This window comes from Gobius niger, assembly GCF_951799975.1.
Source record: "Gobius niger genome assembly, chromosome: 24".
NCBI lineage: Eukaryota > Metazoa > Chordata > Actinopteri > Gobiiformes > Gobiidae > Gobius > Gobius niger.
Genome location: NC_136875.1, coordinates 15,194,494 through 15,218,161, shown reverse-complemented (window position 1 = coordinate 15,218,161; position 23,668 = coordinate 15,194,494). Strand labels below are relative to the sequence as shown.

The 23,668-nt window shown below is 39.0% G+C and overlaps 2 protein-coding genes across 2 annotated transcripts in view; one reads left to right on the top strand and one right to left on the bottom strand.

The window, feature by feature from the left end:
• The window catches only part of mgat4b (alpha-1,3-mannosyl-glycoprotein 4-beta-N-acetylglucosaminyltransferase B), a 49,955-nt gene extending 48,598 nt beyond the window's left edge, over positions 1–1,357 (bottom strand). Inside the window, exon 1 of the mRNA XM_079582317.1 lies at positions 1,161–1,357. Within this exon, the coding sequence (XP_079438443.1) occupies positions 1,161–1,257 (97 nt within the window). The 5' untranslated portion in view covers positions 1,258–1,357. The remainder of the gene's footprint in view (positions 1–1,160) is intronic.
• Positions 1,358–19,800: 18,443 nt separating this feature from the next.
• Positions 19,801–23,668, top strand: part of dgkq (diacylglycerol kinase theta) — a gene marked incomplete at its 5' end in the record, with an annotated part of 14,240 nt that continues 10,372 nt past the window's right edge. The window contains 2 exons of the mRNA XM_079582403.1: positions 19,801–19,805; positions 19,909–20,077. Of these exons, the coding sequence (XP_079438529.1) occupies positions 19,801–19,805; positions 19,909–20,077 (174 nt within the window). The remainder of the gene's footprint in view (positions 19,806–19,908; positions 20,078–23,668) is intronic.

The window sequence follows — 23,668 nt, the reverse complement described above, 5'->3', positions numbered from 1 at the left end:
GTCATTTTTTGTCACATTTTTTATCACATTTTTGTAATTTTTTTGTCACATTTTTGTCATTTTTTCGACCATTTTTTGTCAATTTCTTGTGACATTTTCCTGACATTTTTGCCACTTTTTCATCAATTTTCCGTCACTTTTTTGTCAATGTTTTCTCACTTTTTTGTCACTTTTCCATCATTGTTTTCGTCTCACTTCTGTCGCTATTCTCACAGCTTTTTCCCAGAAGCTTTTGGATTGGGGTAAAGCCAAACTGGAGAAAATGTGCTCGGTTCAGGCGGGAGTTAAGAGGTTTAACCGTGGGGTTTTATCGGGAGTAAAAAAGCTGGATCGGTGCCTCGAGTTTGACTCCTGTAAAAGGAGCTTTATCGGATTTGACATCGGGGAAAGCGAGTGTTTACATTTCAACATCACATTCTCCACGGGGTGAGACACTCCATGTTTCACAACTTCCACAGAGATGATGACACCAAAACCAGCACCAAAACCAACACCAGGACCAGCACCAAAACCAGCAGCAGAAGAAGAAGAAGAAGAAGAAGAAGAAGAAGAAGAAGAAGAAGATCAGATCCTGGAACGAAAAGGCTTCTCACTCCAGAATCATCCCTCCGGTTCCACCCGTAAACAAAGTGTTAACCCAACACCAGGTACCGGGCCTTTAACGTGGTCTCGCGCTCGTACCCGCCCCGTTGTCCGGTCCATCTGTTCCTCCGGCTCGGTCCGTTCGTTCCAGACGCGAGTCCGTCCCGTCAAAAACCCGATGAAGTCACGGCTCTGGCGCTGATTTACGGCGCGCGGTTCCAGAAGACGGAGCCGCTTCAAAACAAACCGTGCGCGCGCTCACACTCACACACACACACACACACACACACACACACACACACACACACACACCAGAAATCTGCGCTAATGCCCCGCACGGTCCACAACACACAACACAACAACACAACACAACACAATAACACACAACACAACACCAGCCCCTGCGCGTAAAAGCCCGGACACGCCGACGCGCCATGACGGAGCCGCGGCCGCAGAGCCCCAGCGCTGCGGACCGCGGGGCTGAGCCGGGCGGAGGGCGATGCTGCTCGGCCACGGCGCGCGGAGGGGCTGCAGGGGGACAGGGGGGGGGACGGGGTGGGGGGGGGGGGGACGTTTACCTCTGGATCCGCTGAACGCCGTGTACCAGGAGAGCGACACCAGCGCGCACAGGCCGAAGAGCAGCAGCGTGAGGAAGGACGCATGTCGGAGCCTCATCTCCACGCGACGGTCTTCCACATCGTTCACGAGGCGGCGAGGAGAGCGCGAGGAGCGGGGGAGAGCGGGGGGAGAGGGGGGAGGAGGAGGCAGGTAGAGAGAGAGAGAGAGAGAGAGGGGAGGGGAGGGGAGGCTGCGGAGCGGAGCCGCCGCGCGCTCAGGACCGCAGCGGTTTGTGACATCACCGTCTGCGCCTCTATTGGATGAGCTTTTTTATTGTTTTTTTCTTTTTTCTGCTGCGTTTTGCCCAAAGCCAAGTTTTGTCCCTGATGATGAACAACAAACCCCTGAACCTCTTAACTCCCGCCTGAACCGAGAGGATCTTTATCCTTATGTCAGATTTTTTTTTCATAATTTTTTTGTTGGGTATTCGACTCATTTTAGTAACTTTTTTGTAATTTTTTTAATCAAATATTTGTCTTTTTTTGGCATTTTTTTGTAATTTTTGGTCAATTTTTTATCAATTTTTTTTTTTTTTTGGTCAATTTTGTTCATTTTTTTTCATTTTTTGGCAATTTTTTTTTAATCACATTTTTGTTTTGTTTTTTTTGTCATTTTTCGTAATTTTTTCGTAATTTTTTCTCATTTTTTTTTTGTCATTTTTTTTATTTTTTGTCAATTTTTTCTAATTTTTTCGTAATTTTTTTTAATCACATTTTTGGCATTTTTTGTCAATTTTTTTTGTCACTTTTTTGTCATTTTTTTGTTAATTTTTGTCACTTTTTGTCACATTTCCATCCTTGTTTTCGTCTCAGTTTTGTCGCTATTTTCTCACCTTTTTTCCAGAAGCTTTTGGATTGGGGTAAAGCCAAACTGGAGGAAATGTGCTCGGTTCAGGCGGGAGTTAAGGGGTTAAGCCCCACCTGAACCGATTTGGCTTTACCCAAATCTTAAAGCTTCTTGAAGAAAAAAGCGTCAAAATAGAGATGAAAAAAAAGTGTCAAAAACGTAACAAAAATGTGACGACAAAGCAAATAAAAAAGCTCAGATCAGTTCGGTAAGTCTTCAAACGTAAAAGCTCCAGTTCAGCTTTACCCAAATCAAAAAGCCTCTGAAAAAAACGCTGAAAAAACAGCAACAAGAGCGACAAAAACACAAATAACCTCTGACCACCCGCCTGAACCAAATGCATTCTGTCCTTATATAGGCCTGTGTAACACCTCATTTGAAAGCTAAGACCCACAAAACTGATCTTTTTCCTCGCGTTGTTGCTGTGTTGTGTCGCCTTTTGTATGTTTTTTTTTCTTTTCATTTTTGTGACATTTTTGTTGAGTTTTTGTTGAATTTTTGTTGATTTTTTGTTGATTTTTTGTTGATTTTTTGTTGATTTTTTGTTGATTTTTTGCTGATTTTTTGTTGATTTTTTGTTGATTTTTTGTTGATTTTTTGTTAATTTTTTGCTGATTTTTTGTTGATTTTTTGTTGATTTTTTGTTGATTTTTTGCTGATTTTTTGTTGATTTTTTGTTAATTTTTTGCTGATTTTTTGTCATTTTTTTGTTGATTTTTTGTTGATTTTTTGTTGGATTTTTATCTTTTTTTTTTTGCTGGATTTTTGCTCTCCAGTCCAGAAGCTTTCAGATTTGGGTAAAGCCGGACCTCAGGCGGGGGGGCCTCGGTGATGGAACTTAAAGGGTTTTTTGTGTTATTGTTGCTTTAAATCCCCCAAAGCTCCGGCGGTGAACGCGGCCGTGAGCGCGCGGGGCTCCGGGTCCGCGGCCTCTCGGGGAAACGCAGCAGAGAAAGGGGAGGGGCCCCGGCCATGGCCCCCCCACCGAACTGCGCTAAAAATAACCAGCGTTTGGAGGCTCTGAGGCGGAGGGAGAGGGGGGGGAGAGGGGGGGGGGGAGAGGGGGGGGCTGCTGCCGGGTAAACAGAAAGGAGTAAGTGTGAGTGTAAAGAGGACCTGCTGTGACCTGTAGGGGGAGTGGTGAGCCGGCCCCGGGGAGGGAAAGAGGCGCAGGTGAGGGGGGGGGGCTTTACCCAAATCTAAAACCCCTCGACTCCTTTTTGTTTTGTTTATGTTGTGTTTTGTTGCGTTTTCATCACTTTTTTCCAGTGTTTTTGTCACGTTTTTGCCTCGTTTTGTCACGTTTTTTTCAGCTTTTAGATTTGAGTAAAGCTAAACTGCTCCGTTCAGGCGGGAGTTAAGAGTTTAAAGGGTCTTAGCTTTCAAATGAGGCGCTGCTCCGGCACAAACAGCAACGAAAAAGACGATGAGTAAACAGACTCATCTTATAAAGGTTGTCATCGTTGTTGTCATATTTTTGCATTTTTTTTTCATTTGTTTTCTTATTTTTTTCATTTTTTTGTCTTTTGTCTTTTTTCATTTTTTTCATTTTTTGTCTTTTTTGTTCATTTTATTTATTTATTTTTTTTGTCATTTTTTGTCATTTTTTCGTCATTGTTTTTTAAATTTTTTTGTTATTTTTTGTAAAAAAAATAGTTTTTTTGGTCATTTTTTTTTTCATTTTTTTTTTCATTTGTTTTCTTATTTATTTCATTTTTTGTCTTTTTTTCATTTTTTTTTTCATTTTTTTTCTCTTCTTTTTTTGTCTTTTTTCCCCCTTTTTTTGTCATTTTTTAGTCATTTTTTAGTCATTTTTTAGTCATTTTTTTTGTCATTTTTTTTGTCATTTTTTGGCGCTTTATGCGAGGAACAGTCAGTGCAGGCAGGAGGGGGAAGTGTCTTGCCCAAGAACACAAGGACAGTGGACATTTGCAGGAGCTGGGATTTGAACCCACGACCCCCCGATCACGAGGCGACCCGCTCTGCCGCCTGCGCCCAAGCTCCAGTTGAGAAGCGTTCAGATTTGGGTAAAGCCGAACTGGAGGTTTAGGTGGGGGTTAAGAGGTTAAAATGTAGATACTGACGCAAAATCTTTTCACAGTTCCTGGTTTAACCTCTTAACTCCCGCCTGAACCGAGAGCGTTTTCTCCAGTTCAGCTTTACCCAAATCCTGTAGGTCAGTGTAACGCCTCATTTGAAAACTAAATTGATCTTTTTCCTCACGTCATCAGATTTTTTTCCATCTTTTTTTTAGGGTGTATTCAACTCCTTTTTGACACTTTTTTGTCATTTTTTTGTTGTTTTTTTTGTCAATTTTAGTCATTTTTTTGTCGTTTTTTGTTGTTTTTTTGTCATTTTTTTGTAGTTTTTTTGTCAATTTTTGTCATTTTTTTGTCGTTTTTTTGTTGTTTTTTTGTTGTTTTTTTGTTGTTTTTTTGTTGTTTTTTTGTCACATTTTTGTTGTTTTTTTGTTGTTTTTTGTCACATTTTTGTTGTTTTTTTGTTGTTTTTTTGTTGTTTTTATGTTGTTTTTTTGTTGTTTTTTTGTTGTTTTTTTGTCACATTTTTGTTGTTTTTTGTTGTTTTTTTGTTGTTTTTTTGTTGTTTTTTTGTCACTTTTTTGTCACTTTTTGTCATTTTTTTGTCAATTTTTGTCGTTTTTTGTTGCCATTTTGAGGAAGCTTTTAGATTTGGAGAATTTGGAGAAAACATGTTCAGGTGGGAGTTAAGAGGTTAAACAGTGATATAAAAGCACAAAAAAGCCACAAACAAATGACCTTAGCGTGCTGGAAAACAGCAATAAAGAAAGCGACAAAAAAACTACAAGAAACCGACAAAAACAAGACGAAATCACAATAAAAATGTGACAAAAATGAGGCGTCGCTCTGGCCTGCAGGCTTTGAGCTTTAGATTTGGGTAAAGCTGCTCGGTTTTGAAGGGGTTAAGATGCCAGTGCGTTTCTGACTGTGTTGGTTTCCCTCTTAAGCCCCGCCTTACCCCAATCTAAAAGCTTCAAAAAGAGCATCCAAAACGTGATGAAAAAAAGACGAAAACGTGACGAAAATGATTTAAAAATGCGACAAAAAAGCACAAAAAATGTGGTGAAATCATGACAAAAAAGCACGAAAAAAGCAATGAAAAAGTTGTGATCACCTTTGTAAGTCTTAGCTTTAAAGAAACAACAAAACCTGACAGAAAAGAGCCACAAAACATGACAAAAACAGGACAAAAGAGTCGGAAACATGACCAAATAAACAATTGACAAAAACAGTCATGATTTTGTAGTTCTTTGCTTTAGTCCAGAAGCGTTTAGATTTAGGTAAAGTCGACCTGGAGAAAATGGGTTCAGATGCCGTGACGTGTTGGTGAAGCTGATAAACAGTGACCTCTAGTGGCCAGAGCGCTTCATTACAGCAGAAGAACCGCAGCTGCTTTTGCTCCGACTCCGAAACTCAGCATTTAACCTTTGACCCCCCGCCTCAACCAAACCGTTTCTCCAGTTCATCTTTACCCAAATCTAAAAAGCGACAAAAGGGCGACAAAAACACAATAAACAAGCGACGAAACCATGATGAAAAAGCAAAGAAAAAATTAAGCCACGAAAACGAGACAAAAAATGATGAAAACACAATCAGAATGTGACGACGCAACGGAAAGTTATGAGCCCTTTTGTCGGTCTGAGCTTTCAAATGAGGCGTTAAACCAGAGGCTGTACGCATTTGGGTAAAGCTGGACTGGAGAAATGTGCTCGGTGAAGGCGGGGGGTCAAAGGTTACGCTTAACCTCTTAACTCCCGCCTGAACCGAGAGGATCTTTTCCCTCACGTCATCAGTCAGTTTTTTTCCATCATTTTTTTGTTGGGTGTTCAGCTCATTTTTGTCATTTTTTCATCAATTTTTTGTCACATTTTTGTCACATTTTTGTCATTTTTTTGTAATTTTTTTGTTTAATTTTTATCATTTTGTGTGACTTTTTTTTGTAATTTTTTCGTTAATTTTTGTCAATTTATCGTGATATTTTTGTGACATTTTTGCCACTTTTTCATCAATTTTTCGTCACTTTTTTGTCGATGTTTTCTCACTTTTTTGTCACATTTCCATCATTGTTTTCGTCTCAGTTTTGTTGCTATTTTCGCACCTTTTTTCCAGAAGCTTTTGGATTGGGGTAAAGCCAAACTGGAGAAAATGTGCTCGGTTCAGGCGGGAGTTAAGGGGTTAAAAATATGGGTGAAAAAAAGCAATGAAAATGTAACAAAAATGACTAAAACGTGATTCCAAAATAAAGGAAGAAGTTTCGATGAGTTTTGTAAGTCTTCGCTTTCAAATGAGGTGTTGCTCTGTTGCTGTCCAGTCCAGAAGCTTTTAGATTTAGGTAAAGTCGACCTGGAGAAAATGGGTTCAGATGCCGTGTTGGTTGAGCTGATGAACAGTGACCTCTAGTGGCCAGAGCGCTTCATTACAGCAGAAGAACCGCAGCTGCAGGTTCTGCGGCTTCTTTTTCTCTTTGATTAAACCAGAGCTGAAGAAATCTGTAAAAAAGAAAACCCGACGGTCAAAGTGTTGCAGAAGCTCGAGTTCAGTAACGGGACAGATCGAACTGTCAACCCCACGAGAGGTTTAACCCCTTAACCCCCACCTGAACCGAGCACATTTTCTCCAGCTCGGCTTTACCCCAATCCAAAAGCTTCTGGGGAAAAGGTGAGAAAATAGCGACAGAACTGAGACGAAAACAATGATGGAAATGTGACAAAAAAGTGAGAAAACATTGGCAAAAATGTGACAAAAAAAAAGAAAAAAAAAGAAAGAAATATAAATGAAAAAAAAAAAAATCAGGATCAAGATCTGCTTCATTTACTCCCGGATCCAATAATGTTTCGCTGCAGACCCGGAGCCGAGACAAATGTACGGTGATGGTGCGCCCTCTGCTGGTAAAGACGGATATACGACGGTATTTAGCTCATGTTTTACAGTTGTATCGTTGGGATTATTTAGTGTTGACATGTGACTTAGTTTAGGCGACATGTACTATTATGTGGGTTATTTTATGAAATGAAAACTGTGTGTTTTACTCCTTTCATTGTATTTTTAGGACAGAGCTTCATTTGTTCATTTGTTCAACAAGGGACAGAGACAATATTTTGGAACCAAATAAAATGTTTATTGTGGTGACGGCCATTGCTGTGATCAGTCAAGAAAGGAGAGAAATCATTGGGTTAATAATGTTGCAGATGCAAAAACACAGTAAAAAACAACATTTGTACCGTCAGGGTTTTCCCTGTTTCCTAAACTCAGCAGCAAAACAAAAGATCAACACTGTTCAGGGGTGTAACGGGTCACGGGGATGTATTGAACCGCTTCAGTTCGGCCTGTTCGGTTCGGTGTATTATTTTGATTAAATAATGTAAATTTATTATTAGCGCCTTTGCTCTGCCCGATCCTGTCAGACCTTGGAAGCTCAGCTGAAAGGCCTGGTCGGTGCTTGGATGGGAGACCGTTTGGTAACAGCAGGAAGCCTAGCGAATGTAGTGAGTGAGTGAGTGAGTGGTGGTGGTGGTCAGAGGGGCCGATGGCGCAGACTGTGCCTCGCTTCCGTCAGTCTACCCCAGGGCAGCTGTGGCTACAATAGTAGCTTACCACCACCGAGTATGGAGTGAATGAATAGTGCAATGTAAAGTGTCTTTGAGTGTCCAGAAAAGCGCTATATAAAACCAATGCATTATTATTATTATTATTAAGTTCCTACGCAAGTTTCCGCACGGACGCTATTGAGTGACGCACATTGAAGCTGCATGAGAGAAACGGCGTCATGGCAACAGCGAAAGAGAAGCCGGAGCTTGAAGACCCTCCACATCACTACAGTCTCCTGTTTGGGAACTCATGACGGGGACAGACGAGTGGATAAATCCAAAGTTGTTCCTCGGAGATCGGGTTTGCAGCAGGAAACACATCAAACATGTTAACGCACTTAAAACGGCATCATCCGAGTGTGAAAACCACGTCTACTAAAGAAAAGCAGCCTCGTGCAAACACCGCTAACGTCGCATTCAAACAACCCCTGTCCAGTAGTTTGGATCAGGCTAAAGCATCACGCCTGGTACAGGTGTTTTCATCGCTACGGATATGTGTCATGTTCAGGTGTTGAAGGCGCTTTAAGTATTCGATTAAAAGTCTTGAGCTACAATATCCCATCACGTCCGCACTTCAGCCTAAAAGTTCTACCAGCACTTCATGAAAAAGCTCAAACTGATGTGAACAAGCTCTGAGTGGCGACTGCATCACTTACAGTATTTACATTGTTATTTTAAATGTTACCAAATGTTTAATTCTCCATCCGTCCATCTTCTTCCGCTTCCTCCGGGGGCGGGTCTTTTCATTGTAAATAAATAAATACAGTTTATTATTAGTGTTAGTATTAGTTTGGTAGTTTTGGAAAGACATGAAGAAGTTCAAGTTAAAAAAAAAGTAGGCGTGTACATTTTTGTCGGTTGAAGGATGACGCAAAGGTTGGTTTACTGAAGTGACATCTACTGTAGTTTGTGTGTCTGACCAATAGGGGGCACTATTTTACTGCTATGGATGAGTCTGACAATGAGCTGCTGTGGACAGGGGCGGACTGGCCATATGTCCATTCTGGAAGAGCACAGAAGGGCCACCGGTCCCGCCTTAACCGAGCTTTACCCAAATCTAAAAGCTAAAAAGAAAAGCATCAAAATGGCAAGAAAAAGAGGATGAAAAGTCAACAAAAATGTGCTGGAAAAGGCAACAAAAACATGAGAAAAACACAACAAAAAATGATAGAAAAAAATAATTTAAAAAAAACAACAAAAATATGACAAAAATGTGGCGACAAAAAGTTTCCATCACTTTTGTAGGTCTGAGCTTTCAAATGAGGCGTTACATTGTCGATCTCCAGTCAAGAAACTTTTAGATTTGGGTAAAGCCCAAGTATACACAACCATGAATCTAAAAGGAATTCCGTGGAGTATGGTGCACCACAAGGTTCAATTTTGGGACCGTTATTATTTACAAAAATCCAGAAAAAAGTGACAAAAATCCAGAAAATTATAACAAAAAATATGAATGATTTTGCTTCTGTTTCTATGACCACCTTTCCCGCTCTTTTTGCTGATGATTCCAATAAAAAAATAAAAATAATAAAAAGTCGACCTGGGGAAAATGCACTCGTTAGTGTTAAGGCGGGGGGTCAGAGGTTAAAATATGTATTTGTGGAAGTGTCACGATTCTGGGTCAGGCTGGTCAGAGTCCAGGGCTGTGTTTCAGTCCCAGTCCAGCCCCTGTATCTGACCAATAGGGGGCACTGTTTTACTGCTATGGATGGAGTCTGATGACAATGAGCTGCTGTGGAGAAACACTCCCCCCCCCCCCCCTCCCCCTCCCCCTCCCCGTGGTCCTGAGGCTTAGAGGCTACGTCACGTCAAGCACATTCACATTTTTGTACTTTTTGGGGGTTTTTTTTGTCATGTTTTTGACATTTTTTCATAAATTTTGTATCACATTTTTGTCACATTTTTTGTAATTTTTTTGTAATTTTTTCATCAAATATTTATCAATTTTTTGTCATTTTTTCATCCATTTTTTATCACATTTTTTGTCATTTTTTGGTCAATTTTTTTTATCAAATTTTAGTTATTTTTTGTTACATTTTGGTCATTTTTTTGGAATTTTTTTCATCAATTTTTGATCAAATTTTTTTTCATTTTTTTGTAATTTTTTCATCAAATATTTATCACATTTTTTTCATTTTTTGGTCAATTTTTTATCAAATTTTTGTCATTTTTTTGTGACATTTTTGCCACTTCAATTTTTCGTCACTTTTTTCTCACATTTCCACCATTGTTTTCGTCTCAGTTTTGTTGCTATTTTCACAGCTTTTCTCCAGAAGCAAATATATCTTTTTACAAAGGAAAATGACGACATAGTAGCGCACTCTGTCTGTCACCGTGTCGGGCAGAGAAAAAGGAAGCAACAAACAGAAGTCGATTTCCTGTTGGTTTTCATGCTGTTTATTCATCAGGCTTCACAGAGCCTCCAAAGCACTAACACACACTGAACTTCTGCACATTTTGTCATGTTTACAACCCCAAACATGAAGATTTTATTCAGATTTTTTTACTGAACGTTCACACACAAGTAACAGACGACTGTGAAGTGAAAGCAAAATGATACAAGATTCTGTTATTTTTCAAAATTCAGCAACTGTTCAATCCATTGTTCGGAAATGGAAAGAGTAAAGCACCACTGCCAACTTACCAAGACACGGCTGTTCACCTAAACTAACAAACTGAACAAGGAGACACTGGTAAGAAATACAACCAAGTGCCTCAAGATAACTCTGGAGGAGCTGAAGTCGTACACTATAAGTCGTATCTACACAAACCTGGCCTTCATGGACGAGTGGAAGAAGAAAGACATTATCGAAAGGAGGCCATAAGAAATCCAATATGGAGGACACAGCTCCATGTGGAAGAAGGAGCTTTGGTCAGATGAGACAAACGTTATGTATGGAGCAAACCTGACACTGCTCATGGTCCTGAGTGCTCCATCCCCAGTGTCAGATATACGGGGGGGGAGCATCATGCTGTGGGGCTGCTTTTCCTCAGCGGGGACTGGGGAGACTGTAAGAATAGTTGTGAAGATGGATGGAGCCAAATATAGGGAGGAGGAAAACCTTCTGGAGTCACAAGAGAACTGAGGCTGGGGCGGAGCTTCACCTTCAGCAGGACAATGACCCTAAACACAAAGATAAATCTACAATAAAAACATATTAATGTGTTAGAATGGCCCAGTCAAAGTCCTGACCTAAATCCTATTGAAAATCTGTGGAAAGATCTGAAAACTGCTGTTCACAAACGCTCTCCTTCTCATGTGACAATCATTTTGCTTTCACTTCACAGCTGTCTGTTACTTGTGTGTGAACGTTCAGTAAAAAAATCTAAATAAAATCTTGATGTTTAGGGTTGTAAACATGACAAAATGTGCAGAAGTTCGCTGTGGATCAGGCAGAAGAACGACATGAAAAGTACAATGTGATTAAAGCAGAACAGAGCTGTGAGTTTAAAGCAGGAGTCGGTAACAAATGACGTTTCTTTATCAAACTGGAACTTCTTTACACTGCAAAAAGTGGATTCTAAACAAGTAAAAAATGTCTTACTTTAAGAAATAAGTTCTTATTTTTTCCGCAACTTTTCAAGTAAATTTTCTTGAGAAAAAAAAATCTTATTTTAGGAAATCAAATCTAGCCATTTCTTGTTCAGATAAATTTACTAAAAACATGATAATTTTTCTTGTAACAAGAAAGAAAAACTTTTTGAATCATCAGCTTCAGAAAAAGAATATTTTTTCTTATTTTAAGACAAACTCAGATCAACAACTCTTAATGTAAGAACTGCTTCTCACAGAGAGATAAAACATTCCATTCTTTAAAGTGGGCGGCTCGGTGGCACAGCGGTTAGAGCCTCAGCTTCACAGCTCGAAGGTCCCGGGTTCGATTCCCACCAGGACGGGGCCTTTCTGTGTGGAGCATGTTCTCCCCGTGTCTGCCACTAAAAACATGTACAATAGGTGAATCCTCCAGCAGGTGATTCTGACCATCAGCCTGGCTCCACATCATGGAGACGGGTCTCCGGGCAATACTTTCCTTAAATATTAGTATTTATTAAGAACATTTTGCTCAAAAATGTGTTTAATTTAGAACATTTTACTTAAATCAAGCAACATTTAAGTCAAATATCCACAATTTTTCACTAAATAAGAATGTTTTCCTTAAATTATTCCATTTCCTGAGGACATTTTGCTTAATTCTAGTTATTTATTTGCTTAAATTTAGTGTTTCTTTCTTGTTTTATGATGAGAAAAATATTCTTGAAAAAAGAATTCTTAGCAAGAAAAAAACACTGACCCCATTGGCAGAATTTTTTCCTTAAAACAAGACAAAACGTTTTATTTTAAGATTTTTTCCCTTGTTTTTAGTCGGGCACTTTTTGCAGGGAGCACCATCTGAAATGTCACACTTGACTTTGACCTCTAGGGGGCGCTCTGATAGCGGACGATGGAACTGCGGTGGAGTTACTGGAGCGTCGGTTCTTCTTCAGCAGGGGAGCAGGGAGGCAGATGTGCAGCTCGGTTCCTGGCGCAGAGCACGGTGATGTGGGTGGAGGTGACGTCCGCCTCCTTCACCTCCTTGTACGTGCAGTATGGCGGCTTATCAGAATGTTCTAGCTCGCACTTCACCACACGAAACTCGTTCTTGCTTTCGTACTCGTCGAAGAAGTCCTTGCCGAGCTTGGCCTTGCCTTTGTAGACGCCGCCGTTGGTGCTGCAGACCTGGACACGAGGGAGGAGATCATGGAGAGGAACGTTTAAGAAGCAGATGGATTCTCACACAGGCCTCAGTCTGAGCCTCAGAGACTCAGGGGAGGAGCTTCTCTCACTGTGTCTGAACCGAGAGCATTTTCTCCAGGTCAGCTTCACCCAAATCCTGTAGGCCAGTGTAGCAACTCAAGCTAAGATCTACAAAGCTCTACATGGATCTTTTTCCTCATCAGATTTTTTTCCATCTTTTCTTTTGCGGGTATTAATCTCATTTTGTAGCTTTTTTGTCATATTTTTGTCATTTTTTGGGGGAAATATTTCGTCACATTTTTCGTCATTTTTTTGTCATTTTTTTGTCACATTTTTTGTCTTTTTTTTGTCATTTTTCATCACATTTTTTGTCATTTTTTTGTCATTTTTTTGTCATTTTTTTGTCATTTTTTGTCAAATATTTAGCACATTTTTGTAATTTTTTGGGTCATTTTTTTGTCATATTTTGTCAAATATTTAGCACGTTTTTGTAATTTTTGGGGTCCTTTTTTGTCATTTTTTTGTCACATTTTTGTCACATTTTTTTGTCAATTTTTAGAGATTTTTTATCATTTTTTTGTCATTTTTTTATCATTTTTTTGTCATTTTTTTATCATTTTTTTGTCATTTTTTTATCATTTTTTTGTCATTTTTTTTGTCATTTTTTTGTCATTTTTTTGTCATTTTTTGGGTCATGTTTTTTTTTTTTTTTTTTTCATTTATTTGTCACATTTTTTTGTCACATTTTTTGTCAAATATTTAGCACATTTTTGTTATTTTTTGGGTCGTTTTTTTTGTCATATTTTGGGTCATTTTTTGTCATTTTTTTTGTCACATTTTTGTCAGATTTTTTGTCATTTTTTGTCATTTTTTTGTCTTTTTTTTGTCATATTTTGGGTCATTTTTTACCATTTTTTGTCTTTTTTGTCACATTTTTGTCACATTTTTTTTGTCAATTTTTAGAGATTTTTTGTCATCTTTTTGTCATTTTTTGGGTCATGTTTTTTTTTTTCTTCTTTTTTTTTGTTGTCTTTTTTTGTCTTTTTTGTCACATTTTTTTGTCACATTTTTTTGTCACATTTTTATGTCACATTTTTTGTCAAATATTTAGCACATTTTTGTAATTTTTTGGGTCATTTTTTGTCATATTTTGGGTCATTTTGGGTCATTTTTTGTCATTTTTTTGTCAAATTTTTGTCAAATTTTTTGTCAATTTTTAGAGATTTTTTTACATTTTTTTGTCATTTTTTTGTCATTTTTTTGTCATTTTTTTGTCAAATATTTAGCACATTTTTTATTTATTTTTGGGGTCCTTTTTGTCATTTTTTTGGTCATATTTTGGTCATTTTTTTGTCATTTTTTTGTCATTTTTGTCATTTTTTTGTCTCATTTTTTTGTTGGTGACTCTGAGCTTCCTGCTGAGGCGTTTGCTCCTCGTACCTGGTCCACGGCGCTCATGTCGGTCACGTAGTTCTTCTCTCCCAGGATGAAGGTGTTGCAGGTCTCGCACCCCTTCTTCATGAACTTCAGGATGGGGTTCAGGTCGCGGTTGCAGTCCACCAGGGTGCTCGATCTGTAGCTGTGCAGCTTCATGAACTTCTGGTTTGCGCTCATGAAGAACAGGGAAAAAGAGGCCAGAGAAGACGTGAGCAGGGAGGAGACCAGCAGGAGGAGCAGGAGGCGGGGCATGTTCTCTGTGGAGGAGAGAGAGAAGACACTTTTACAGAGAGGGAGGAGAGAGAGGAGAGAGAGGAGAGAGAGGAGAGAGAGGAGAGAGAGGAGAGAGAGAGGAGGAGAGGAGGAGAGGAGAGAGAGAGGAGAGAGAGAAGACACTTTTACAGAGAGGGAGGAGAGAGAGGAGAGAGGAGGAGAGAGAGGAGAGAGAGAGGAGAGAGAGAGGAGAGAGGGAGGAGAGAGAGAAGACACTTTTACAGAGAGGGAGGAGAGAGAGGAGAGAGGAGAGAGAGAGGAGAGAGAGAGGAGAGTTTTAAAGCCTTTTTAACATTATCAGCAGTGTTGGGAAAGTTCATTTTCTACATGAACTAGTTCAAAGTTCAGTTCACAAATTTCAAAATGAACCAGTTCGTTCATATTTCATAATTGTTCATGCTTAATAGTTCGTTCATGGTTCCAAAAATGAACTAGTTCATAGTTCTTTTTTTTTTTTTTTGCTGCGAGCTGTTATTCAGGCATGAAAAAGGTGAGAAGTGCAGTATATTCCTCTCTCAGGGAAATATTTTTAAAATCCATATCTTAAAGCAACAATCTGAAGTATTTTGAGATGCATTGTTGCCAACCTTGGAAGAGCTGGAGAAAGTTGACTTCTGCCATGAGTCAAAAATATTATGGCCTCCTCACTTAGTGTTAAAGCTCTTTATGTCAGCCTGTCACTGTTTTATGAGTGGATTTTGGATATTTTTGCTAATCATATTTTGTTTGTTTTTTATTTTTTTTTAAGTTTAATTTTTCAATTCTTAGTGGAAAATGAAGCTACAGATATTCAATTGCATTTGTGTTAATTTGTTAATTTATCATGTGAAAAAAAAAAATGTTTTAGGAGCTAATTTGTAGTTTAAAAAACTCCGCATTGTGGCTTTATGTAAATGAGCGGCACCGCGGAGCAGAGGAGTTTGGAGCGACAGACGATACATGAGGGAAACTCGCTTCGTAACCTCACACTGTGGCTGCTCGCAGGCACCGTGCGGACCCGCTGGTTACCCGTGTGCCAGGGCCTGTGCCAGGGCCTGTGCCAGGGCCTGTGCCAGGGCCTGTGCCAGGGCCTGTGCCAGGGCCATAAACAGCAGAGTTCACCCCCACAGACCTGGATACAGTCAGGCTGTTGGCGCGGGGGCGGAGCGGAGCTAGCGCGAGCTACACCGTGGACCTGCCAGAGTTTAGACCCGCTGGTCAATGTCAATGTCAATGTCAATTTTATTTATAAAGCACATTTAAAAACAACCATTGTCGACCAAAGTGCTGGACAAGAACAGTAACAATATGTACAATAAACACAATAAAAGTTAAACACAGGTAATATATAAAGGCACAAACTGTATCTGGTCCACATGGAACCGAAGGCCAAAGCAAAAAGATGAGTTTTTAATTGCTGGTAAACTCTGACGGCGCTGCAGGGTTTATAATGATATTCACTGATCCGCGGTCTTAAACCACAGATATAAGAAATCTGGCACCATAATGAACGAACGTAAATAGAACGGAAATGCCGTTCACAGACACCAGAATGAACGTGTTCATGGTTTCGTTCATCAGGCAGTAACACTGTGCGCTCAGTTCACGTTCGCCCAAAATATGAACGCGTTCAGGTACATCACTGATTATCAGGCATATGTTCCAGTGAAGTGAGCGTTTTCCTCCTGAAAGTCGTGAAACCTGCTTTAAACTCGGCCCCCGTGACGAGGCCGACGTTGTAAACGCTTTAGGACAGTTTGACCTTTGACCCTGTTCAGGTAAAGCCCCTCTAAGCTCAGGCTCAAGTTCTGCTGATTTGGACAAAGACACAAACGTGAGCTGGTTCAGCAGGACGTCCGTGGAGTTCGTTCTCCCCGAGGCTGCGTATACGTTTGCCCTACCGCTAAAACAACAACATGTACAATAGGCTCCACTCTCCTGGGTAAATAAAGATGTACAGACCTGCTGGTGATCAGGAAGAGCTGGATCAGACTCTGTGGAGCAGGTGGATCTGGTCCTGGGTTCGTGTCTCTGCCAGAGTGAATTATTAACCCTGAGCCTGAGGGAGGAGGGGTTGGGGGCGGGGCATAAAACTCAGCTGCCGTTGAGTTTTATCGCCTTTACTTTACATGTTCATTTGAATTTCTGATCCTGATCCTGATCCTGAAGGCCACGTCTGTCTCTGAGGACCAGGTCTGTCTCTGAGGACCAGGTCTGTCTCTCAGGACCAGGTCTGTCTCTGAGGACCAGGTCTGTCTCTGAGGACCAGGTCTGTCTCTGAGGACCAGGTCTGTCTCTGAGGACCAGGTCTGTCTCTGACTGAGGACCAGGTCTGTCTCTGAGGACCACGTCTGTCTCTGAGGACCAGGTCTGTCTCTGAGGACCAGGTCTGTCTCTGAGGACCAGGTCTGTCTCTCAGGACCAGGTCTGTCTCTCAGGACCAGGTCTGTCTCTGAGGACCAGGTCTGTCTCTGACTGAGGACCAGGTCTGTCTCTGACTGAGGACCAGGTCTGTCTCTGAGGACCAGGTCTGTCTCTGAGGACCAGGTCTGTCTCTGAGGACCAGGTCTGTCTCTCAGGACCAGGTCTGTCTCTCAGGACCAGGTCTGTCTCTCAGGACCAGGTCTGTCTCTCAGGACCAGGTCTGTCTCTGAGGAGCAGGTCTGTCTCTGAGGACCAGGTCTGTCTCTGAGGAGCAGGTCTGAAGGTTCACCAGTCCAGGATCTTGGAAGCGTTTCCTCTTAAACCACACATTTGGACCAGCCTTTTAAAATCAGGTTCATCTTCATGTGAACTGGTTTAAGTATTTAACATGGAAAAATACACTGAAAACAGGAGCATTTTGTCTTTGTTGCTTCATCAATGATAATAATGAAACACATTTAAAGTGATATTGAGGATGTAACGCTAATGCTAATGCTAATGCTAATGCTAATGCTAAGTAGCAGGATCTTTGAGTATAATATCTATTAATGTACCTTTATATATGTTTGTCACTGCGACAATTTGAAATATATGAATTTTGTTGTTTTGAATGATTGAAACAGTTGAAATGTTGAGTAAGTTTGTATGTTTGTGTTTGTGTTTGTGTTTGTGTTTGTGTTTGTGTTTGTGTTGTGTTTGTGTTTGTGTTACGTCTCCATGTTTTATTGTGAAATGTACTTTTTGTTTGTGCGTTTGCTCAGAAGCTTCTCCTTTTGACAGAACGTTCACTCATCCGGGGACCCCGACCCCACTTTGGGAACCACTGCATTAAAGATGAAGAAACTCTTGGATTAAATCTGAAAGTTGGAAAGATTTGTGTCTGAAAACCTGCAGATGGTGGAATCCTGCAAACACAAGTACTGTGGTATTTGTTAAACAGAAGTACAGAAGTAAAATGACCAAAAAATGACAAAAAAAAGACAAAAATGTAATAAATATTTGACAAAAAAGTGTGACAAAAATGTGACGAAAATGTGATGAAAAATTGATGAAAAAATGACAAAAAATATGACAAAAATGACAAAGAATGAGACAAAAAATGTCACCAAAAAATGACAAAAATGTGACAAAAATGTGACAAAAATATGACAAAAATGTGACAAAAAATGACCAAAAAACTACAAAAATGTGATAAAATATTTGACAAAAAATGTGACGAAAATGTGATGAAAAATTGATGAAAAAATAACAAAATATGACCAAAAAAATAGAAATATGTGACAAAAATATGACAAAAAAAGACAAAGAATGAGACAAAAAAATGACAAAAATGTGACAAAAAATGACCAAAAAACAACAAAAATGTGATGAAAAATTGATGAAAACATGACAAAAATATGACAAAAAGACAAAGAATGTGACAAAAATTGCCGAAAAAATTAAAAAAATGTGACGAAAAATGACCAAAAAATGACAAAAAAGTGACAAAAATGTGACAAAAATGTGATGAAAAATGTGATGAAAAATTGATGAGAAAATGACAAAATATGACCAAAAAATGACACAAAAAAATAGAAAAATGTGACAAAAATATGACAAAAATGTGACAAAAAATGACCAAAAAACAACAAAAATGTGATAAGATATTTGACAAAAAAGTGACAAAAATGTGATGAAAAAATGACATAATATGACCAAAAAATGACCAAAAAAATAGAAAAATATGACAAAAATATGACAAAAAAATGACCTAAAAATGACCAAAATGTGACGAAAAAATTACAAAAAAGTGACAAAAATGTGACAAAAATGTGATGAAAAATTGATGAAAAATGTGAGAGGGGCCAGAGGGACCAGAGGGACCAGAGGGACCAGAGGGACCAGAGGGACCAGAGGGGACACAGAGAGGGGACCAGAGGGACCAGAGGGACCAGAGGGACCAGAGGGACCAGAGGGACCAGAGGGACCAGAGTGGGGTCTGAGAGACGGGTATAAGGATTGTAAAAGTACTATAAGACCTATATTTTGAAAGTGTCCGGTTTAATCCAGTCCCTTCAGAACAAAGGTGGGTGAAAACATCTGGACGTGTCTTTCTCAGTCTGCGTTTGTCCCGTTGAGTTTTACGGCCGTTTACAGCTTCGCTTTACATGTTCATTTGAATCTCCCGTCCTGATCCTCCCTGTTCCTCCATCTGAGCAGCTTCTCGGAGACTCTGGAGGATCTCGTATCGTCCTCCATGTAAATCTGACCTTATCTCAACACAGGTCCAAAAGTCCCAAAGAAGAGGGAGGGGAGCTTCAGCCGACCCCCCCCCCCCCCTCTCTGACCGTTACTGCTTTGCGTCCCGTCCCAATAAAGACCAGACCTGGACCAGACCCGGACCAGACCCGGACCAGACCTCAGAGTCGCCTCAGACATCAGCGACGCCGCCCGTTCTCCTTCAGGACCTGAGCTTCGGAAGCGACCGGGACCTTTTCTGCAGATCATTGACCTGAACTAAACCTACTGTGAGTTTCATTTAAAAACTACTGAGACAGAGGAGGGGGAGATGTTTTAGTTAGGGGGCGCTGAGGGACAACATTTACCCCCAAAATACTTTTTCTGTGCATGAATCCTGTTTATTAACCTCTTAACTCTCGCCTGAACCGAGAGCGTTTTCTGCAGTTCAGCTTTACTCAAATCCTTTAGGCCAGTGTAACGCCTCATTTGAAAGACCTACAAAACTAAATGGACTAACTAAACATTTTTTGTCGGGCAGTCGTCTAATTTTTGTCAATTTTTCGTCCAATTTTGGTCCATTTTTTGGCAATTTTTTCTGACTTTTTTGTCAATTTTTTCTTAATTTTTTCGTCAATTTTTTCTTAATTTTTTTCAATTTTTCGTCATTTTTTTTCTCAATTTTTGTCAAATTTTTCTCCTTTTTTTGTCAATTTTTCGTCCAATTTTTGTCAATTTTTCTTCAATTTTTTTGTCATTTTTTGTCAATTTTTTCTCAATTTTTCATCAAATCTTTCTCAATTTTTTGTCACATTTTCGGTAAATTATTCGCATTTTATTGTTAAATTCTCATCACTTTTTCGTCCATTTTTTCTCAATTTTTCGTCAAATTTTTGTCCATTTTTGTCATTTTATCTAATTTTTTTGTCACTTTTTCGTCAATTTTTTCTCACTTTTTCCACATTTCCATCCTTGTTTTCGTCTCAGTTTTGTCGCTATTTTCACACCTGTTCTGTTTTACCCAAATCTAAAAAAAAAAATGAGATGAAAACACAGATGAAGGATGACGTCAGCGAGGATAAAAGATCCATTTCTATCAGTGTTGTAGGGCTTAGCTTTCAAATGATAGATAGATGTGGGTTCAGCGGCTCGTGTCTGTTTGTCTCCTCAGGACCATGAAGCTGCTGTGTCTGCTCCTGGTTCTGCTCCTCGTGGCTCTGGTCCAGTCCAGCTCTGATCCTCATGATCCTCCTGCTCCTCAGGCCGACTCCGGGACCAAGGCCTGTGAGGATCTTCTGAAAGCGCTCGAGCACTACAAAGCTGAACGGGCGCGGGCTCTGGTGGGAAAGTTTATAATGAGCAAAGTGCCCGGTGCTAAAGGGGCGGAGTCTGGTGGAAGCGATGGCGCCCGACAGTGAGGAAAGTGACGGCGTGGAGCTCGAGCGTTTCCTTCAAATCAATAAAGATTAAAAAGCTCTGAAGGACCTGACGTTTCATTTTCACATCTGAGTTCCGAGTTCTGAGATCAGCACGAGACTCATTTATGTTCATCAGTTTAATAAACGACAGAATCATCCACATTTAAGTTATAATCCCTGATGTGTTTAAGTTACAATACCTGAATATCATGTTTACATAGTTAAAGGATCCATATCTTGCTATTTTAGCCATTCCAAAGTGAAGTATAGCCATGTATATGATATATTGTACCTCTACCACTATGGAGCACTCATTTTTGTGATAAATATAAGTGTTTTCTGGAGGTATTTTTCGAACCCGGAAGACACAACGCTTTGATTCAGTTAACTCCGCCCCCTCTCTCAGTTAACTCCGCCCCCTCTCTCAGTTAACTCCGCCCCCTCTCTCCGCACATACTTTACCGTAATATAAATAAACAACAATAAGTGAAGATACTTCACGATGCAGTTATACGGAGTTGACATCTGCAACACAGCTTCATAAATGGCTAACACACAAGCTAATATGCTAACACACACGCTAACACACAAGCTAACACACACGCTAACACACAAGCTAACACACATGCTAATATGCTAACACACACGCTAACACACAAGCTAACACACAAGCTAACACACATGCTAATATGCTAATACACAAGCTAACACACATGCTAATATGCTAATACACAAGCTAACACACAAGCTAACACACATGCTAATATGCTAATACACAAGCTAACACACATGCTAATATGCTAATACACAAGCTAACACACAAGCTAACACACATGCTAATATGCTAATACACAAGCTAACACACAAGCTAACACACATGCTAATATGCTAATACACAAGCTAACACACAAGCTAACACACATGTTAATATGCTAACACACATGCTAATATGCTAACACACATGTTAATATGCTAACGCACATGCTAATATGCTAACACACATGTTAATATGCTAACACACATGCTAATATGCTAACACACAAGCTAACACACATGCTATTTTGCTAACACACATGCTAATATGCTAACACACATGCTAACACACATGCTAATATGCTAACACACAAGCTAACACACATTGAAGCATATTTGTCTGGATTAGTAAAGTCAAACATGTTAGTTTGAGTTGGGGGGGCCCAGGTGTGAGCGACTCCACCGCAGCTGTTTCCATAAACAGTTGAGCTGGTTGAGCTAGCTAGCTTTAGCTTCAGGTTAAACCTTGTAAAAGGTAAATAACTCCTGCCCACGAGTGCCGCATATCGGTGTTTCCTTCCAGGGAAAAGTGTTTCCGGGTTAGTCCTGTTGTGTTGTGATTCTGTGCTGATGTTGTGTCGTTGAGCCTGACTGAGATCCTCGTAATAGAGTTGGGAATGTGACGTCATCTCGCTAAGCATTATGGGATGAGCAGCAATTGTAAACTAATGGAGATTTTAGAAGTTACAATACTGGAGTTATTGTTCACATTAAAACACTTGGAGACCACAGTGAGTTAGATGTTTTTACCTCAGCAGCTAAAGGAGCTGTTCCACGGCTATTTCTCCACTTTATGAACTGTTTTTAGCTAATGTTAGTCAATGACAAAAAATGACAAAAATCCAGCAATGAAATGACAAAAATCCAGTAAAAATTTAAAAAATCCAGCAAAAAAAGACAAAAATCCAGCAAAAAATCATCAAAATCCAGCAAAAAAATGTCAAAAATCCAGCAAAAAAAATGACAAAAATCCAGCAAAAAAATGACAAAAATCCAGCAAAAAAAATGACAAAAATTCAGCAAAAAATGACAAAAATCCAGCAAAGAAATGTAAAAAATCCAGTAAAAATTGAAAAAATCCAGCAAAAAAAAGAGACAAAAATCCAGCAAAAAATGACAAAAATCCAGCAAAAAAAAGAGACAAAAATCCAGCAAAAAAAGACACAAATCCAGCAAAAAATGACAAAAATCCAGCAAAAAAAGAGAGAAAAATCCAGCAAAAAAAGGACCAAAAATCCAGCAAAGAAATGGCAAAAATCCAGTAAAAATTAAAAAAATCCAGCAATCCTGCTTTTATTATGAAAATCCCTATTTAGTTGCATTATACGGCTTTATATGTGAAAATCCCTATTAAGTTGCATTATACGGCTTTATATGCGAAAATTCCTATTAAGTTGCATTATACTGCTTTATATGCGAAAATCCCTATTAAGTTGCATTATAGTGCTTTATATGCGAAAATCCCTATTAAGTTGCATTATAGTGCTTTTATTGTGAAAATCCCTATTAAGTTGCATTATAGTGCTTTTATTGTGAAAATCCCTATTAAGTTGCATTATAGTGCTTTTATTGCGAAAAATCCCTATTAAGTTGCATTATACTGCTTTATATGCGAAAATCCCTATTAAGTTGCATTATGGTGCTTTTATTGTGAAAATCCCTATTAAGTTGCATTATAGTGCTTTTATTGCGAAAATCCTATGAAGTTGCATTATAGTGCTTTTATTGTGAAAATCCCTATTTAGTTGCATTATACTGCTTTATATGCGAAAATCCCTATTAAGTTGCATTATAGTGCTTTTATTGTGAAAATCACTATTAAGTTGCATTATAGTGCTTTTATTGCGAAAATCCCTATGAAGTTGCATTATAGTGCTTTATATGCGAAAATCCCTATTTAGTTGCATTATAGTTCTTTTATTGTGAAAATCCCTATTTAGTTGCATTATAGTGCTTTTATTGTGAAAATCCCTATTAAGTTGCGTTATAGTGCTTTTATTGTGAAAATCCCTATTTAGTTGCATTATACTGCTTTATATGCGAAAATCCCTATTAAGTTGCATTATAGTGCTTTTATTGTGAAAATCACTATTAAGTTGCATTATAGTGCTTTTATTGCGAAAATCCCTATTAAGTTGCATTATAGTGCTTTATATGTGAAAATCCCTATTAAGTTGCATTATAATGCTTTTATTGTGAAAATCACTATTAAGTTGCATTATAGTGCTATTATTGTGAAAATCCCTATTAAGTTGCATTATAGTGCTTTTATTGCGAAAATCCCTATTAAGTTGCATTATACTGCTTTATATGCGAAAATCCCTATTAAGTTGCATTATAGTGCTTTTATTGTGAAAATCACTATTAAGTTGCATTATAGTGCTTTTATTGCGAAAATCCCTATTAAGTTGCATTATACTGCTTTATATGCGAAAATCCCTATTAAGTTGCATTATAATGCTTTTATTGTGAAAATCACTATTAAGTTGCATTATAGTGCTATTATTGTGAAAATCCCTATTAAGTTGCATTATAGTGCTTTTATTGCGAAAATCCCTATTAAAATGCATTATACTGCTTTATATGCGAAAATCCCTATTAAGTTGCATTATAATGCTTTATTGTGAAAATCCCTATTAAGTTGCATTATAATGCTTTTATTGTGAAAATCGCTATTAAGTTGCATTATAATGCTTTTAT